At 47.5% G+C, this 17,728-nt stretch overlaps 9 protein-coding genes across 9 annotated transcripts in view; 4 read left to right on the top strand and 5 right to left on the bottom strand.

Moving 5' to 3' along the window:
- Window positions 1-509: 509 nt before the first annotated feature.
- On the top strand, window positions 510-1,458 carry C922_03891 (50S ribosomal protein L26e; the record flags this gene model as incomplete). The annotated part of the gene is made up of 3 exons (XM_008819480.1): window positions 510-525; window positions 944-1,056; window positions 1,204-1,458. The coding sequence occupies 3 exons, from the start codon at window positions 510-512 to the stop codon at window positions 1,456-1,458; spliced, it is 384 nt and encodes a 127-aa protein (XP_008817702.1).
- A 1,062-nt stretch (window positions 1,459-2,520) lies between these two features.
- C922_03890 (hypothetical protein) lies at window positions 2,521-3,716 on the top strand (the record flags this gene model as incomplete). Its single annotated transcript, XM_008819479.1, has 3 exons — window positions 2,521-2,553; window positions 2,678-3,288; window positions 3,437-3,716. 3 exons carry the CDS (start codon window positions 2,521-2,523, stop codon window positions 3,714-3,716), a joined length of 924 nt encoding a protein of 307 aa, XP_008817701.1.
- Window positions 3,717-3,948: 232 nt separating this feature from the next.
- Window positions 3,949-5,035, bottom strand: C922_03889 (hypothetical protein; the record flags this gene model as incomplete). Its single annotated transcript, XM_008819478.1, has 2 exons — window positions 3,949-3,974; window positions 4,120-5,035. The coding sequence occupies 2 exons, from the start codon at window positions 5,033-5,035 to the stop codon at window positions 3,949-3,951; spliced, it is 942 nt and encodes a 313-aa protein (XP_008817700.1).
- A 1,060-nt stretch (window positions 5,036-6,095) lies between these two features.
- Window positions 6,096-8,997, top strand: C922_03888 (hypothetical protein; the record flags this gene model as incomplete). The annotated part of the gene is made up of 4 exons (XM_008819477.1): window positions 6,096-7,523; window positions 7,677-8,052; window positions 8,325-8,661; window positions 8,820-8,997. The coding sequence occupies 4 exons, from the start codon at window positions 6,096-6,098 to the stop codon at window positions 8,995-8,997; spliced, it is 2,319 nt and encodes a 772-aa protein (XP_008817699.1).
- Window positions 8,998-9,459: 462 nt separating this feature from the next.
- C922_03887 (hypothetical protein) lies at window positions 9,460-10,203 on the bottom strand (the record flags this gene model as incomplete). The annotated part of the gene is made up of 1 exon (XM_008819476.1): window positions 9,460-10,203. One exon carries the CDS (start codon window positions 10,201-10,203, stop codon window positions 9,460-9,462), a length of 744 nt encoding a protein of 247 aa, XP_008817698.1.
- Window positions 10,204-10,465: 262 nt separating this feature from the next.
- Window positions 10,466-11,650, bottom strand: C922_03886 (hypothetical protein; the record flags this gene model as incomplete). Its single annotated transcript, XM_008819475.1, has 5 exons — window positions 10,466-10,552; window positions 10,745-10,865; window positions 11,031-11,084; window positions 11,196-11,266; window positions 11,435-11,650. 5 exons carry the CDS (start codon window positions 11,648-11,650, stop codon window positions 10,466-10,468), a joined length of 549 nt encoding a protein of 182 aa, XP_008817697.1.
- A 943-nt stretch (window positions 11,651-12,593) lies between these two features.
- Window positions 12,594-14,450, bottom strand: C922_03885 (hypothetical protein; the record flags this gene model as incomplete). The annotated part of the gene is made up of 1 exon (XM_008819474.1): window positions 12,594-14,450. The coding sequence occupies one exon, from the start codon at window positions 14,448-14,450 to the stop codon at window positions 12,594-12,596; it is 1,857 nt and encodes a 618-aa protein (XP_008817696.1).
- A 588-nt stretch (window positions 14,451-15,038) lies between these two features.
- Window positions 15,039-17,282, top strand: C922_03884 (hypothetical protein; the record flags this gene model as incomplete). The annotated part of the gene is made up of 1 exon (XM_008819473.1): window positions 15,039-17,282. The coding sequence occupies one exon, from the start codon at window positions 15,039-15,041 to the stop codon at window positions 17,280-17,282; it is 2,244 nt and encodes a 747-aa protein (XP_008817695.1).
- Window positions 17,283-17,540: 258 nt separating this feature from the next.
- C922_03883 (hypothetical protein) overlaps window positions 17,541-17,728 on the bottom strand; it is a gene marked incomplete at both ends in the record, with an annotated part of 3,410 nt that continues 3,222 nt past the window's right edge. Inside the window, one exon of the mRNA XM_008819472.1 lies at window positions 17,541-17,714. Coding sequence (XP_008817694.1) covers window positions 17,541-17,714 — 174 coding nt within the window. The remainder of the gene's footprint in view (window positions 17,715-17,728) is intronic.

The raw sequence follows: 17,728 nt of genomic DNA, 5'->3' as shown, positions 1-17,728 counted from the left end.
GAAAGGAAGCAGCCAACCCCGCTTTATATCTTAAGGGCATACACTTTATGTATATATAATAAATATACCCCTCCCCATTTGCGGGGCACTTCTTTCCCTTTTGGATCGAGCACGTGATTTATTTTACTGTGGCATCGTAGAGAAATAATATAGTTTCCTTTAATGTCAGTTGCCCAAGATCACAGAAAAGCATACACGCCGTGACGCGCATATTAACCGTGTACATAACATTATATATATAAATATGCGATTATTCAAACGTACGACCAACCGCACTTTAATTGGAAGCCCACCCTCGGCATAGATAAAAAAAAAAAAAAATTGTTTTTATTTGACTTGATTCTTTTAAATTCTTTTTTACCTCCAAATTGTTAACTATAATGTAGAGTTGTACAAGAGGAAGAAAAAAAAAACTATAACAGGGAAAACAATTCCGCTTCCTTCATTTTACCCACTTTTGGAGAGAATCCCCCTTTTTAGCCCAAATAAAATTTTCGCCTCCTTCCAAAATGAAGTTTAACAAGCGTAAGTTTGGAAATATTTAGGTAGAGAGCCCTACACGTTTAGGGCTGCTCCCGCCATGCATCCGTCACAGCGCTTGGAGGGGCCACTTCCCCAACTTGCGCGATATGAGATCATTGTGTACGCGTGATTCTGCGATGTACTTATGTCGATATGAACGTTGGCACGCGACTCGGGGGAGCAGCTTCCCAGAACGACGGCCAACATGCGTATCGCCATTTTCCCCCTGAGAAGTTACCCAAACATACATGTACTTTCGTGCATACATGTGTGATTGTTTTATACACCGCTTTGCAAGTGGACCCTCGCCCTCTCTCGTGTGACTACCTATTGCCGCACCGTGTCAGGTGTTGCCGACCTTGTCATCTATGCGCACCCGCCTTACGCTCCTAACGCGTCCCTTCCTCCCCCCCTCCGTTAGGAATATCCTCCTCCCGAAGGAAAATGAGAAAGGCGCATTTCACGGCGCCAGCTGGACTTAGAAGGAAAATTATGTCCTCCAAACTGTCAAAGGAGTTGAGATTAAAATATAAGGTAAGAGACCGAGGCCTCCTTTTAGCCGCCTGAAAAATTGTTTGCCTGCGATTATATCGATAAGGGACGACGCGCGTTGGTCCTGACGCCCTAGCATCACGTATAGTCATGTATTTTATTGCCATTTTATTTTTCTCTGTTTTGTAGACGCGAGCTCTGCCAGTGAGGAAGGACGACGAAGTCCTCATTTGTAGAGGACACAACCACGGCCGAGAAGGAAAGGTTGTGAAGATAAACAGAAAGCGATTTAAAATATACGTGGAAAGAGTAACAAGGGAAAAGACCAACGGAGAGTCCACCTTCATTGGTATCCACCCGAGCAACGTCATCTTGACTAAGCTGAAAATTGACAAAAACCGTAAAAAGATCCTCGACAGAAAGGCGCCAAAGGAGAAAATGTAAGGCGTGCGGTGTGTCCATTTTAAGCCTTGTCCATGCCAGCTGAGCACGAAGGAAGAGCACCAACGAAAATGTGCCACCCGTCTTCAGGAGGTTAGCGGTGGTTTAGCGCAATTCTGCGCTGCTTCGAACCGTTTTGCGGAGTTTTATCCTTTTATTTGCCTTTTTTTTTTCCTAAAAAACTTATGAACGGGTCATGTTATTTTATTTTAAATATTTTGGAATGCAAATTGGAAGGGGGCCACTATTTTCACGAAACCGCCCCCGGAAAAGTGGCCCTGTTCGAAACGGGAAAACAGCACACCGTTGCTACGGAGCTTGCTAGCCAATTTTACGCAACCAAGAATTAGCGAAATGGGGGTTTTTTCCCGTGTGTGCAGCTTACGTAGTTTTGAATTCCCGCTGGCTAGTTCTTTTTTTTTTTTCCTACACATTTGTGGCTAGCTGAAAAAAAAAACCTGTACTGTTCATAAAATTGCAACGGTCGAAATGGGTCACAACTGGGCTGGCAGAAAACTTTCTCCAGTTTTGTGTGTAACGTGCGCCCGATTGGCTGACTGGCAAAGGGGAGTTAAAGCAGGGTTAAACTGCCACAAAGTGAAAGGGGCACAGAGTGAAAAACACACAAAGTGAAAGCAGCACAAAGTGAAAGCAGCACAAAGTGAAAGCAGCACACAGTGAAAGCCGCAAATAGTGAAGCTCCACCAAGGAGACGCATTTCTCTAAATTTTCCAATTTCGCCAAAGGAGGACGCCGCAAAGTCGTCAAGCGCGTTCGAAAAAGAAGCGAGCTGAAATACCGCCCGCACTTCTGCATACCGTTTTGTAAATTTGCGTAGACAGGCACAAAGTCGCTGCTTCAGGAAACTGAAGAACTGCACTGTTGCCATGTTGCCATGTTGCGATCTTCCAAGTGGACAAAATTATAACACAACGCTTTTTTTGTCCAAAAGGGGATGCATACCGTTTGGCAGAGCATGTTCGGCAATTCCTTTTGTATTCCGCGCCAATTCGAGATTTTTTTTTCCCCTTTTTTTGTTCATCCCGCTGCACAACGCCCGTAACCATGGGGGCGAATATATGCGTCTTTCAGCGAAAGGTTCTCCCTCCATTTTGAGAAAGCTGCCATTTGTATGCGTCTTCAAACTGTGCACTCCGTTTAGGGGAGCTCCTTATTATTGTCCCCATTTTTTCCAATTTTCTTCCCCTTCACCCCACCGCAGAAATATGATGAAGAGAAAAAGGAATTAGCCCTTGAGAAGGCCCCCAGAAGGGTCACGCGAAAGGAGCAAATAGTGAACGAAATTACGTGCGAAGGGGTCACGAAATGTTACGGGGAGGAAACAAGCCAGCTTGGAAAAACGAAGGAAGAGGGAGACAAAAGCATATTGTCTGTTCCATCCACTAGCACAAACAGCATCTTTGTTGAGTCTGAAGAAGCCACCACTGACATCTCCTCCTTCACCTCATCCTCCATGATACGGAGTAACATAAAGGCAAACATCATACGCGAGACGTACCTTCTACAAAATAGCTATGGCCAAATATCTGATCTTACCAGGCGCTACAGAAGTAGCAAGAGTTCCCCCCCCTTAGGAGAAGCAAACAAAACTACCTTTAAGAAATCTGCATCCTTTGGTGGTACTGTTCCGCACAGCAATGAAAAGTTTCGAGACCTCTCCGAGTTCATTAGGACCAAAAAGGAAGACGCACATGAGGGAAATTATTTAACGAGGGGAAAAAATTACCCATCAGAAAAGTCCCACTCACAACGGAGCGAGCTCTGTTCTATATGGGGTGATGATGATCCACTTTATGGGGGCGTCTCAACAGGGTGAGCAGAGAAAAAGACGTGCACGATTTTGTTTTCCTTCTTTTTTCCTTCCTCCCTAGGGGAGGGAGCGGTCTCCAAGTGGACATAGGAACGATCTGCCTCAACTCAGCCAGCGCGTATCACCACTCACCACCGCTTATCACCGCAGGAAAGAAGATAAGGCGACGACAAAAGAGAAGGAACCCTTTAGACGGATGACAAACGGGAAGGTACCCCTTAGACGGATGACAGACGAAAGAACCTTGACAGATCAAAGGCGCCGTGAGGATAACTCCTCCTCGGTAAAGCCCAAAAAGTTGGGAAAAAGGGGGAAGTCGCTAAACCTTCCATCATGGGATAACAATGCGGATTACAAAGGAGGGCCAGTTCCTCTGACCAAGTGCAACTCGAGTTATTTCAATAACAGGGGAGTTATAATTTACTCATAAAAAAAGAGAAGAAAGGCATGGTGTCCCCTCTGTTTAAAAAAATTGCTAACCCTTCTACGTGATGCTTCCATGTAGAACTTCAACTATATTAACGTTAGGCTTATTGAGATGGGTCTGAGTTGTACGTGCGGTGGGATGCCATACCCTTTAATAGCACTTTTTTTTTCTCTCTTTTTTCTTCAACTGCCTTCTCAACCTGTTGTGTCTCCATCCGGGGGCCACTCCTCTTTGTCTAAAAGTTTTTTCGGTACTCCTTAACTGCGGATAGGGAATGCATTACGGTGTGGGGGTGCGCCCTTGGAAGTTCCATCATGGAGCTGCCCCCTTGGAAGTCCGATCGTGGTAGCGCTCGCCCGGGGAGGAGGGCCGCCTACGCACGAAGGGACAAAACAAAATGACTTACAAATTTTTTGGCCCATACTGGGCGGCAATGTATTCAGATAACTCCTAACCCCAAGGTAGTACTTATTCATCTTAATTTTTTTATTTTTTTTTTTCTGTTCTTGTGTTAACTGCTGGACGTGCTCGCGGAGGTGCCGTTCGATGGGTTGGTCGTCATTGTCAGACATGTCCTCGCGTAGTAAGAACTGGGAAATGGATTCCATGGAAGTGAAGTCAATCTGGGGGATGCTCACTTTACCTTTCTTTTCTTTCCTCGCTTCTTTCGCTTCCTCCCCACTGCTTGTAATCTCCGCTGGTTTGGAGTCATCTCCTGTGCAGGCGAAGTGGCTCAAAAAGAGATCCTCGCATTTTTTTATCTCCCTATATAAGTCTGCTAGTTCCTTTTGGCTGTGCCCCTTGGGGTCTTCTGGGGCCTTTTGAAATTGGGACGCCTGGTCGAAGAAGGCCTCGCTGAAGGAGGCATCACTTAGGGGGGCATCACTTAGGGGGGCATCACTTAGGGGGGTATCACTTAGAGGGGCGTCTTCCGCTGCATTTTCACCCGACGTGATTATTTCCCGTTCCCCTTCACCATCGCCTAACTGCACACTGGGCTGTCTTTCCCCGTTTTCTTGAATTGTTGATTCGTTTGTTTCCTGTTTTTTTGGAATGTCACTGTTCGCACCGCCTTCCTCGTTCTGGAGAGTGCCTCTGCTGTAAGTGGCGTCGTTGTGTGGATGCGTCACCGCCTTTTCCTTCGCTGCGTCTACCTTCATTTCACCTTGGCTCCCCCCAAGAGGATTTTCCACTGCGCAGCTCTCACTAGCGTCCCTTCCCTCGGCGTCTCCCTCCTCCTCATTTGGCAAAATTGACGTGTCACCTCGATCCGCTTCCTCCGCGTCGTCCAATATTTGGATATTCTCTTCCCCACTTTGCATCAGGTAGAGTGGGGAGGTATATGACGCGGAGTGAGGAAATGTACCACGCCGAGGGAGAACCTGATGGGTAAAAAAAGTCTGTGAAGGTTACACTTCCTTCTCACCGTTCTGAAGAGTCTGGAGTGTGGGGGGGGAACGAAACAAGAGGCGCTCGACTCTCACCCTCGTTATGCCTTCTCCCCGTTGCGGTGAAACTTCGTGAATGTAGGAGGCACTACTCCCGTTAGCGGCGATAAAACTTCGGCCATCTCAATGTGCAATTTGCTGATCTCTTGCATGGAGCATCCTACAGTAGGTGAAGCAGCCCCTAGGAAAGTATGCAACGTGTGCATGTTTTTTTTGTGTCGAATCGATTGCGGCACGACGGGGCCAAGCGGCGCGGCACGCCCCGCTCAGAAAGAGAAATGAACACCCAGGGATGAGCAAACTGTAAACTTTGGCTTCCTTTGTTAATTTAACTTGTTCAGTCCCAATCGGTGTATACTTGTATGAAGGCAAATTTGTGTTTTTTTTTTCTGTTCTTTTGTTCTTTTTTTTTTTTGTTTATTTTTTTTTTTCTCCCCTTTGCTTTTTTTCCCTGCTGGATGAGGGCCCCCCGAGAGAGAATGGCTAATCGCTGAGCGACAGAATGACACAGGGAGTGGCGCTTCGTGATTTCACTTCACGTCACTTCGCGTCACTTCACTCCATTCCAGTTCACTCCATTCCAGTTCACTCCTCTCCAATTCACTCCTCTCCAATTCACTCCATTTTTGTGCCCTCCCCACGGGTTTCCTCATGAGCGAAACTGTCGTATGCGCTAGGGCATCCCGCGGTGGAGCTTTTGCAGTTGACACTACGGGAACCACCACGTGCAAGTAGGGCAATCGGCACTTACGTGGTGGCACCCCCCTGTATGTGCCCGTCCTCACGTGTACCTATCCTCACATGTGCCCATCCTCACATGTATATACTGCTCGGCTGCCGCTCCCCCATCGAGCGACATGACAAAAAAGAAGAGGAACATCCTCCCGTTTGCTCCACCAGAAAATCCCTTTCGTGAAGTGCCAAGGAAGCGATTATGATAAAATTTTGTTTTCCTCTGGCCACACTGCTCCTGTACGCTCTAAAGACAACCCATGGGTATAACGTAATAGAGAACAACACCAATTTTCTGTTTAACACTAAAGATGCGCAGGTGGGGGGACATATTTTTCAGGGGAGGAACTTGAGCAAAGCCGGGGGGGGAGAAGCTGAATGGGTAGAGTTGCCTCGAAGCGGTAGCGCCCTGGATAGTGCCGCAGCGTTTTTGAAGAACAGCTGGGCGGAGCAGGACGGTTTGAGCAGCGGTGTGCAAAGTGGCGATGTGCGACGCGGCGGTGTGTACCATTTCGGAAGTGGCGACCGCGGCGAGGAGAGCCCAACCAGCCAAGCTCCCCAGAAAGGTGCCCATCAGGACGCCCAGCGAAACGGGGGAGGGGGCGATGCAGAGGACGACCGATCCAAACTCTTCAATCTTGCCATGGAGCTCAAAGACGGATCAAACAACAGGAAGAAAAACATAAACAAAAGCATAAGCATATTCGAGCAACTTGTCCTCGGGAAGAAAGACAATATAACCTCATCGTCCTACTATGAACTGGGAAAAATACACTTCATTGGGTACCAGAACTATTTTTTTTCCTACAAGAGGAATTTAAAGCTGAGCATTCACTTCCTGGAGAGAGCCAGTCGAATGAAGAACCCAGCCGCTCTCCACTTTCTAGCTTTCATTTACTTTTTCGAGTTTAACGTGGAGGGGGAGAGTAATACCCACAATGGTGCTGATAAGTCTGAGCAGAAAAAGAGCCACTCACATGGGGAGGAAAAGGACGGGGAAAACCCCCCTGGGAAGAAGAAAAAAACACACATGGGGATGAGGAACGCGAAGAGGAAATACCTCTCCAGGGGAAAGACCAATAGCAGCAGCCTCACACGTAGTGACTCCCCAGCGAGCCACAATCAGACGAGGATAAATCCGTTGGTCAGAACTGCAATGGAGTATGAATTGCAGGCATGCGCACTGGACTACACGCCGTCCATTCTAACGATCGCTTATAGGTACCTGTACGGGATTAACCTCAAAAACAGTTGTGAAAAGGCAAAGGACTACTACAAGAGCGTAGCGGAGAGAGTTATGAATTCAGATTATATCAATGTGCCTCTTTCCGAGATGGATGTGTTGAATGTAGAGAATCTGACGATGCAGAGTGAAATCAATAATATGAAGGATAACGAGGAGGACGTTTTGGAGTTTCTAAACGAACAGATAAAAGGGGGAGACGTTATGGCTATGTATGATTTGGGAAAGAAATATAAAGAAGAGCGTAACTTCAGCAAAGCATTTGAGTATATTAGCGAGGCGTCTAAGAAGAACAACGCGCTGGCGCAGAAGGAGCTAGGAATCATTTATCTTTATGGCTATGGCACGGAGAAGGACGTGAGGAAGAGCATCGAGAGCTTCTCCAAGGTGAGCAAGTGGTGGAGCAGTTGGCGGATTGCTTCGTCTATTGTTTCACTGATGAGTGCATCGGGTGGTGGCTTAACCCCACTCCACCTCCTTACCCGCTTTACACGCTTTACCCGCTTTACCCTCTTCACCGATTTATCGCTTCCCTCCTAGGCCGCCGCCGCAGGAGACGTGGAATCCAAGTGCTACCTCGGCTACATATACTATTTCGTGGACGAGCACAAAGATGTGCAGAAAGCGCTGAACTACCTCGTCGAGGCAGCGAAGCATGACTACGGGGAAGCCTTCTTCTTCCTAGCAGAAATCATCCTGGACGTGTCTATCAGAAAGCACCACATCGGGGACCAAGTCTACCACACCATCTTCAAGTTGTATGAGCACGCGGCCGACCTGGGGTATGTGCAGGCCTACTTCCGCGAAGCCCAGCTATACGAAATAGGGAAGGGGGTGCAGGCATCCTGCCTGAATGCGGCCCTGTCGTACAAATTTGTCGCAGAGAGCACCATGTGGACTAACCAAATTAGGGAGGGTAACCGGGAGGGACGCCGATGTTAGAGGGGGTGCGACGCATACGTTGGAGGGGGTGCCCCCCATATATTGGAGAGGATGCGCCCCATATATTAGAGAGGATTCGCCCCATATATTAGAGAGGATTCGCCCCATATATTAGAGAGGATGCGCCCCATATATTAGAGAGGATGCGCCCCATATATTAGAGAGGATGCGCCCCATATATTAGAGAGGATGCGCATATGTTGGAGGGCCTGCCCATTTTCTCGTTTTCACCTCTACCCCCCGCAGGCATGAACTACTACGTGCAGAAGGACTACGTGAAGGCCTTCTACACATACGCCCTGGCCGCGTACGAAGGATACGAAGTCGCACAGAGTAATTTGATTTATATTTATAGAAGGAACCGCTTTACCAGCTTCATCAAGCCAGAGAAGATCATGCAGATACTGCACCTCATGTATAAGCAGGGCAATTACAAAGCCTTGTACGAAATTGGGAAGATATACCATAAGGAGAATAAGGACAGCGTGTCAGTTAGCTACCACAGGTTAGGGCTAAACAAAGGAGACCTGCGTAACCTTGTCCCTCTGTCTGTATACTACGAGAAGAATATGGATCCGGATAGGTATACAAACTTGCTTCACTGTTGTGGAGCTACCCCGAGGAGGGGTTCTTATCTGGCCCCTCCCACTGTGATTTGTCCTCCCCTACTGTGTCTTTCCCCCATTTCACCGCTCCTTCCCCTACTGCGGCTTGCCCTATTTCACCGCTTCCCCCCCGCAGGGCCCTCAAATACCTCAACTACTTCCTGAAGCAGAGGACGAGGGAGAAACCTTCCAGCACCACTAAAGTGGAGAGAATGAGATCCATCCTTGAAAGCTCCTTATTCTACTTTCGTAAGTTTAAGTTACTTTTTAAAAGTTTCTATTCGTCAAGACAGAAAAAAGGGAGTGGCACGTGAGGCACCGATACCTCCCGCGAGGGAATCCATCAAAACGGAACCTACGCAGGGTAGCAATTTTAAGAATAAAAAAAAGAAAACTGAAAACAAATTTTCCATTGGCGCACATGTGGACAGCCAACTTACGAATATTACGTTGTGCCCCTTGGGATAGCGGCCTTGTGTGGGTTCATTCCCTTGGCTAAACACATTCGCCCCATTTGGACACCACCGCGTTGTGTGTACCAATTGGGTGGAAGCGGGGGGGGGCGTAGTCATTTTTTTCCCCCTTTTTTTTTTTCCCTTCCTTTTCCCCTTCTTTTTTATGAACAACTTTGACGTTTGTATTCTCATTTCGCTTTAAAACTGAACATTCAACGCGGCCAAGATGGCCAACCCGCGGTGCACTTTTTTTCTTCTTTTCCATCCTGGCGGTGACCAGTCACTAAGGCGATCTACCAATCCGCCGATCTCCGCTCCCCCCTACTCGTGGTAGTTCTCCTTGGACGTCTCCATCTCCGAGGGGGCATACACATAACTGTTGCTGGAGTAACTGACGAAGTCGTCATCAACTACGTCTACGCCCGTGGATTCCAACGCGTCCCCGCGCGGCTCCTCCGTCTGCATCGCCTTGCCACCCTCCCCCTGCATCGTCTTCCCTTCCTCGACAGTATCACCCGGGGGGATGAGGTCCCTCTTGATCTTCTTCGAAATGTTTAAGATATCATGGTAGGGGAACTTTATTAGAGAGTAAAAGTTGCTCATTTTTTTCTTGTCATAGTAGTTGTACGGGAATTGCGGGTACTCGTAATGGAACAGCTTTGGGTACTCGTCGAAGTGGATTTGGTCGATTTTGCTCAGCGCGGCGCCATCGCGGTTAAGGTCAGCACGGTTAACGCTGCTAAGGTTGTTAACTCCGCTAATACCTCTAACACTGCTGCCCACGTTGATCCGACCAACCAACCACCTGCATTCAATGTCGCCCCTCAAAATGTCGGCTACCTTTTTACTCTGCAACACTGCATCTGGGATGTGTGTGATGTTGGTCTCTTTCTGCTCCTTGGTTAAGAATTCAGCCCATTCGTAGAGAATGGTCTTCATAGGGCCCTTCTTGAGCACAGTTATTTCTTCATTCTTGAAAATTTGAAACCTTTTCAGGAGCAATTTTTGTATTTCCAGAAAGCGCAGGTTGGCCAGCATGCGGAAGTGCGCCTCCGATCGGAACATCGCTTCGGCGAGGGCGGGCGAGGCGAGCGCCACGTGGTGGAGGAACTCCCTGCCGCGCTATGGTGTATATTATGTGTTAAAGATACCCTCCTACGGGGTGACTGCTGATAACTATGGGTCAATTTTAGGAAACTTTCGCCAATTTGGGGCAATTTTCAGCAACTGTATGACAATTATAAAAATACAGAAAAATAAAACTTCTGCCTGTGATGCGTCACCACCGCGGTGCGACTGAAGCTGTCAGGTGGGACAAATTCTCCTGTTAAGACAAATAACTCTCTATCATTTCGAGAAAGAGCCAGGAGAAGACACCACTCAGGTCTATTCCAAAGACGTTCGGGACGTATCTCTGCGGTGGGGGGGACGGGAAAAAAATGGGTGCATACGAATGGGGCATACAAATGGTGCATACAAATGGTGCATACAAATGGTGCATACAAATGGTGCATTCTGTTTTTTATGACTTGTTCATATTTTTTTTTCCATTTTGCCACTTTCTGTGTGTTTTTTTTTTTTTTTTTTCTCATTTTTGGCTAGTTACATGGAAAAACTGGACGTAGCTATTCGTGTAGGTGAAAATGTACGAAAAGGGGTTGAGGTGGGGATTGATTTGGGGCAGCCACTCTAGCAGGCATCTAATGTAAATTATAAATTTGTATATTCTGCAAAAGGGAAGGAAACGTGGGGGATTTGAACATGGCTTTTTCTCTGAGCAGCGCCAGCTATTACACGTATGTGTATGTCTACATGTATGTATATGTATGTATATATGTAAGTCTACACGTATGCACACATATATGTCCTCGCGGAGGTGCACCCCTCCCTACCTTATGAAATGCAAAGCGGACAACCTCAGAGTGTTTATATTATCCTTAAAATACCTGCGGGGGGAAGCGGGAGGGGAATGATGCTGGGAATGCGCCGCGTGCACAAATGGGAGCACGGAAAAGGGGTGTGTTCAAACGAAGGACATTATATTTTTCATGCGTTACTTGATAACCACGGACAGGGCGGGGTTGCTGATTAGCTGCAACTTGAAGGCATCTATTCTTTTAGAGAAATCCTGTCAGGGGGAGGTGGGCATCGGGGAGTGCCATGAGCACACACAGGGGTAGAAGGGAAGAACACACACGGATTGGAGAAGTATATCGATACGTAGGTTACACCGCCACGTGGGGGAAGTACACATGGGAGAATTACGCACGCGGGATGCACACCTCTGTGGCGTTACCTTGATTTGCTTGCTCACAAAAAAGTTCTTTTTGAAGCTCTTTTGGATTTCCTTAATCTTCTTAATGCTGCTGTTGTGCAGATTTAAGATTTTGTACCGGCTATTTTGTGCGCGAAGAATAAACGCTTTAAACTTTAAAATGTCAGAATTCTTGTTAAGTATATTTGCATTTGCTACGCAGAAGAAAAACAACATCAGCACAAATTTGGTTTTCATTTTTTCCTACGGATCGGTCTGGGTGCCAGCATATATATGTGTCTGTAGAGCGATCGGAAAGAGCGGTGGAACGGACTCAGGTCACAGCTGTCATGTGTGAACATAGGAAGGGAAGTAAATAAATACACATGTGGATGGGTCTGTCATGATGAAGACAATTTGCATATTAGCCAATGATTCTTGTGTATACTTTGGTAGGGTAATAATGAGGAAGACCCCATACTGTTCGTTTCAAATTTCTTTTCCTTTCCCTCGTCTGTATAATGCGCACATGGGTGATAGCGACCGTCCTGTTTGTTCCTTTACGCTTCGCAGTTGGTGTGGCGTATTCCCGCTTCCCCCTTTTTAACGTTCAACTTTTTTTTTTCTTTTTTTTTCCTTTCCTCGAAATGGTGTAATCATTTGATCTGAAAATCGACGCCGCGTTGATTCACCCCGAAAAAAAACAAAAAAGCGGAAAAGCTGGAAAACAAAAAAACAGAAGAGCAGGAAAACAAAAAAACAAAGAAGCAAAAAAAACGCTTCGCAGTTAAGGCGGGATGGCAGTTATGCGCAACGCGATGCGGAAAACACACTCCCGGTTTGCGCCATAACGCTATTTTCAGGGGGGGCGTGAAAAGGCGCAAAACAGGTAATTCGAAGGGGAAAAAAAAAAAAAAGAAAAAATTCCTTTCAAGAGATGAACACAGAGGCAGCACCTCCTCTTAGTTGGGTAACATTCGCACAACGGTTTGCATCCATTTCTGCAGGTACAGCCGCTATGTAGTACATATACGCATAATCACACGCTTCAAACGAATAGGTATATGCATTGGCATGGACATTCCAACGATGATATCGCGAAATGCGCACATCATACACCTTCCCCCCGCTCGGCAGCTCCGAGCACGTGACACAAAAAAAAAAAAAAAAAGAAAAAAAAAAAAACATCCACGCACAACAGCTAGGCATATTTTATGAAATGAAAAAATCGCCCCGCCCTCGTGAGAGAAATGTCAAATTGTTTCAAATCCAAATCGCTTAAAACGATGATGCTGATGTATTTTTCTTTTTTCCTTCGCATGAGCTCAATGTGCTTTTCTTTGTAAAATTTTGCCAGTTGCTTAATGTCATACGTTACATGTGTTGCTAATTTTTTCTTCTTTTTCAGCGTTTTTTTGGTACGCTCATCCGTTGAAGATGTCTCTGTGTGATCTGAATCTTCTCCATACGGGTCTACCTCGGGGGAGTGTTTTTTCTTTTGCACCCGTGTCACTGGGTTGTCCCCCTTAGATAGGTTGTGTCCTCCGTTCCCTTCGTCGTCATGTTTACGTTGCGATACCGCTTTCCGCCTGCGTCCGGTGCAGCTATCTACGCTATCGAGGCACAGCAGCAGCGTGGTGAGCAGCCGCCCGTTGTCGTTGGGTTCTCCCCCTGGGCCGTCCCCATCGCGGGCGTCGTCGTGGGCATGATCCCGGCCACCATCGCGACAACCATCGCAGCCTTTCCCGCCCCGCCGCGCCACCACGTCAATCCCGTCAATCACCAGGAAGACACTTCGGGAGGTCCGCTTCGAAATCCGCTCGCATTTTCGAAAAACCTTTAAGATGTTCTCCTCCGTTTCGCTAAAATACAAACCAAACAGGGTGTTCAAATTTACTGCATGCACGTGCAGGTGGTCTATCTTCTTTAAAAAGGAGAGGAACGATTTTCTGTTTAATTTGTCACAATTGTGTATGAACATTTTTGTGTAGTCTTCCAAATGGTACATACTCCGTAGGTTTGTGTTTTCTTCCTTCAGGAGAAAAAGGATGGACCAGATTTGCTGAAGGAAGGGCGTCTTTTGTTGGCCGGCGAGGTGGGGGCGGTCTCGTGGTGCAAAATGGGGGGCATCCACCACGTCACCAGGCGATGAATGGGTCACCACCTCGCTAATCACTGAATCGGGCACCACATCGCCAGCCGCCGAAGCCGCTGTGCCTCCCTCCTCCACCACGTGAAACACCGCGCCCCGAGAGCTCCGCCCCAAGCGCCATATCAACCGAGACACGAACAGGGCGTACTCCCGAACCAGCAGCTGAGGAGACAAAACAAAGCATAGACTCTTTGATCGTTGAGCGTATTTTATCCTTCTCTGTAGGTGGTCTTTAAAAAACTGAAAATCCCACACCATTTGGCTGCAGTCCAGTAGATGGATCTTCCTCATCTCGCACTGGCCATTTGCAAGGCAGACGTAATACTTCAAATTTGCTTCAAATTTTTCCGAGGCGTATTTCAGTGCGGAGAGTACACGGGTATAATTGTTACGTCCGGTGACCGTCGCGGTGTGAGTTGCCCTCTCATTCGTCTTCCCCTCCTTTGGCTCCCTTTCCCCGCAAAGCAAAGCCACAGCGTAGAGCAAATTGTTTCTACTCCGGATTGTCACGCAGTTGGAGTCACGCTGTATAACCAAGTGGCTCTCCGAAATGAACTTTTTTTTTTTTCGAACATTTAAGGAATGGTCATGGTCACCGTCATCCTTATCATCGTCGCAGTGGTCATCGTTATTGTCATCCTTATCATCATCGCAATGGCCATCCTGTATGAGTAATGCTTTCCCCATCTGGGTAAGGAGAAAGATGATGGGACTTTCCTCCTCGTCATTTTTACCCGTAGCGTGCTTCTCCCCGTGAATAGAGTCATCACCACTGATGATGCTGCTTCCTCTTGGGAACCCACTCCGTTCGTCTACACTCTGAACATACTTGCTGTCCTCTGGGCTCTTCTTCCTAAGGAGAAGCACCAAATGGTGTAACAGATGAGTATTATTTCGTTTCTTCATGTAGTGTTTTCACGGGGGGTACATCGGATTGTGTTTCTCTAGTTTGGGCAAGGGGCTGCAAAATGAAAAATTAAAGAAAAAAAGAAAGAAAAAGGAAAAAAAAGGGAAAAAAAGGAAAAAAAAAGAAAATATATATTCCTCCTTCCATGATAGGTAAAGTGGAAATTATTTTCAACTGAGCCATCCTGGTGCTACTCCCTTTTGGGGGCATTCACTCTTTGGGGTGGGGTTCTTCCTCCGTGTAGCCAAAAACGTTGCCTTTTTTTTTTTTTTTTCATTTTTTTCTCGTCGAATTAGGGCGCCACGCTGCTATTCGTAGCCCCACGTGTCGCAATGTATACATAGGTACATACATATATATGCGTTGGATATATTTATTTTTTCTTTTTTTCTATTTTCTTCACCCCTTTGTATAAAGACCTGTGTGGAGTTCGTCGTCCGCGTTCGAGTTGGCCAATCCGATCATCGCCATTTGGTCAGCCATGTCAGCCGTGTCAGCGGTGTAAAGCGGCGCGGGTTCTGCCCCTCTGCCCCAGGGTGGCATCCCACCTCTAACGCCGCTAACCGCGCTGCACAGTTGACGCGGAAATGCCCGCCCCCGGGGTGGTGAGGAACGTCTGCTTTCGGATAAGCATCGTGGGGGCAGCGAACAGCGGCAAGTCGTCCCTTCACAACAGACTGATGAGGAGACTTAGCGCCAACTACAAACCATCGCTGGTTCATCAGGAGCCAAATTACTCGATTGACACTAATGAAAGTCCATTCCGAGTGGAAAATACAAAATGTGTAATCGCGGACACACTGGGGATGAACGAACAAATGATGAGGAGGATGCAACTGTTAAAGCACAGTAAGTACGAAGGACATGTCCAGTGTAACAACCTCATCAGTCAATATCTTCACGGCATCCGAAGCAGCCACTTGATTTTTTTCTGCGTGAAATGCTCCCAAGTTCGAGAGAGTGACATCTTAGCGTATCAGATTGTGCGGGACATTTTCACGCAGAGCGAAAATCTGATTACTGTGCTGGTGGACGAGAGTATCCTACGGAATGGCGGGGGTGGGGTGGAGGATGACGTGGGAACAAGCCAGGGGAGGTACAATTTTTTACACGCCTTTGAGTACTTCAGCAATGTCGTTTTTTTTCCAAATGGGTTGGTCTGGCAAGACCAAGGAGAGGATTTGGTGGACCTCATACGGAGGAAGGTCAGAGAGGAAGTGAGTCGACAACTGGATGAGGGGGATACCCACGCGGGGGTGGATCATAAGGAAGCCCCCATAGACGAAGACGCTACAGTGGAACACCCCCCAGGGGACCCTACGAATAACTACACAAACGATGAAGTACGCGACCTGGTGGACGAAAGCCTCCGCATCTTCCGGCCCAAGCTCAGCGAAGAAACGAGGAATTATTTTTATAAATATGTGGACCTCAGGAAAAAGGAGAAATCGGATGAGCGGCTGTTTAACGATTTTCTCAGCGAAAGGGTTTTAGGGAAGTCGCTCAAGAGGCTGACGAGGGGGGAGCTGCTCGCGCGGGGGGGGGAAGCGGGGTCAGAAGAGGAAGAAGCGGCCGTCAACACCACTTCCAGCACCCCTGCCAACACCCCTGCCAACACCGCTTCGAACAACGCTGTCCATGGAGGCGCCCCGCTGAGAGACTACTTCGACAAGATGCAGGGCGACTTCGAGCGGAAAAGGACAGTCGCCGCGAAGGTGAAGAACAAGCGAATGAGGCTTTTGCGGGCCATCGTGGGCGGACAGGGGGGGGTCAACCCCTACGAATTGTTGAAGCTCACTGGCGCGGGGGAAGCCACCCCTGTTGGGGAAGTCACTGTTGGGGAAGTCACTGTTGGGGAAGTCGCTGTTGGGGAAGTCACTGATGTTGAAGCTGCTAACCACATTGGAGCCGCTAACCACGTTGAAGCCGCTACCCCTAAGGGAGGTGCCACCCCTGAGGAAGCCCACACCCACCTGCAGGTCTGCTTCCTCGGAGAAAGGAACTCCGGGAAAACGACGCTGATAGAGGCCATCCTGAGAAGGCCCATCGTGCGCGACCAGGACGTGATGGAGCTCTTCGGGAGGAAAAAATACATCAACAAAGACTTGATCATACAACACAAAAATGTGCAAATAACAGTTGCAGACACGTGCAGCTTGACGAAGCAACACAGGTTCAAAGGAGAGGATACCTACCACGATGAGGAGAAACAAGTATTCACCAATGTGGAGAGGAGCGACCTGTGTGTTTACGTAAAGGAAGCCAAAGAAAACACCATAAGCGTAAGTAAGGAGGACAAAAAAATGATGTTTTACCTACTGAGGAAGAAGAAGAATATTATCGTTGTAGTGACTAAAATAGATACTATCTTGACCAAATTTGAGGAGAAAAAGAATGAATTCCTATCGTCTTTCTCCTCTTTCTTCAATGACATCCCTGTGGTGTTCCTAAATCCAAACAATCAAATGCACGTGCAGACATTACTTAACCGGATGGTTCATGTACACAAGATGAGCCACATACGGATCCCCACTTCCACCTTAAATCTCTTTTTAATTAGATTCCTTCAGTTGTTTCCTGTCCCTTGGGTGAGGAAAAAGAAATGTCACTTCAAGTACATCAGGCAAGTCAATACCAATCCAGTTACCTTCCTCGTCTTCACTAACCTGTATCAAAACATCCCGAATAACTATCTGTCTTTTTTTAAAAAAAAACTAAAGGATGAGTTTCATCTGAGAAGTGTTAATATTCAGTTCATATTTCGCACTACTTGCGATAATGCCAACGCCAGGCGGAGTCGGTTCGTGCGTGCCGGGGGGAAGGCCACGTAGAAGTGCAGAAAAGAAGAAAAAAAAAAAAAAGGAGTAACTTAACTACGTAAAGGCATAGCTTTGGGATTTCGCCTGAAGGCTGCTTTTCTTCATGACTCATCGGGGGGGTGTTTCTTTTCTTTTGTTTGCTTTTTTTTTCTTTTTTTTTTTTTTTTCTCCACCCATAAACCACCAACAACCGTTAAAACCAAAACAAAGGGAACGTAAACGTTTCGCCTCCACAAAGGTAGACTTTTTTGAGAAGACGGCTTTCACCTTTCACTCCTCTGCACAGTTTTCGTCCGACGCGCCTGCGCCGCTGTCGTGCCCACTAGGGGGACCTGCTGCGAGTTTCTCCGCGGCGTCTGCGGATGTGCTTTCCTCGCCGTCCGCAGATGTGCCTTTCTCGACGTCCGCAGATGTGCCTTTCTCGACGTCCGCAGATGTGCCTTTCTCGACGTCCGCAG

Source organism: Plasmodium inui, assembly GCF_000524495.1.
Source record: "Plasmodium inui San Antonio 1 unplaced genomic scaffold supercont1.18, whole genome shotgun sequence".
In the NCBI taxonomy this organism is placed as follows: domain Eukaryota; phylum Apicomplexa; class Aconoidasida; order Haemosporida; family Plasmodiidae; genus Plasmodium; species Plasmodium inui.
The sequence above is the reverse complement of the archived record's forward strand: the minus strand, read 5'-3'. Positions and strand labels throughout refer to the sequence as shown.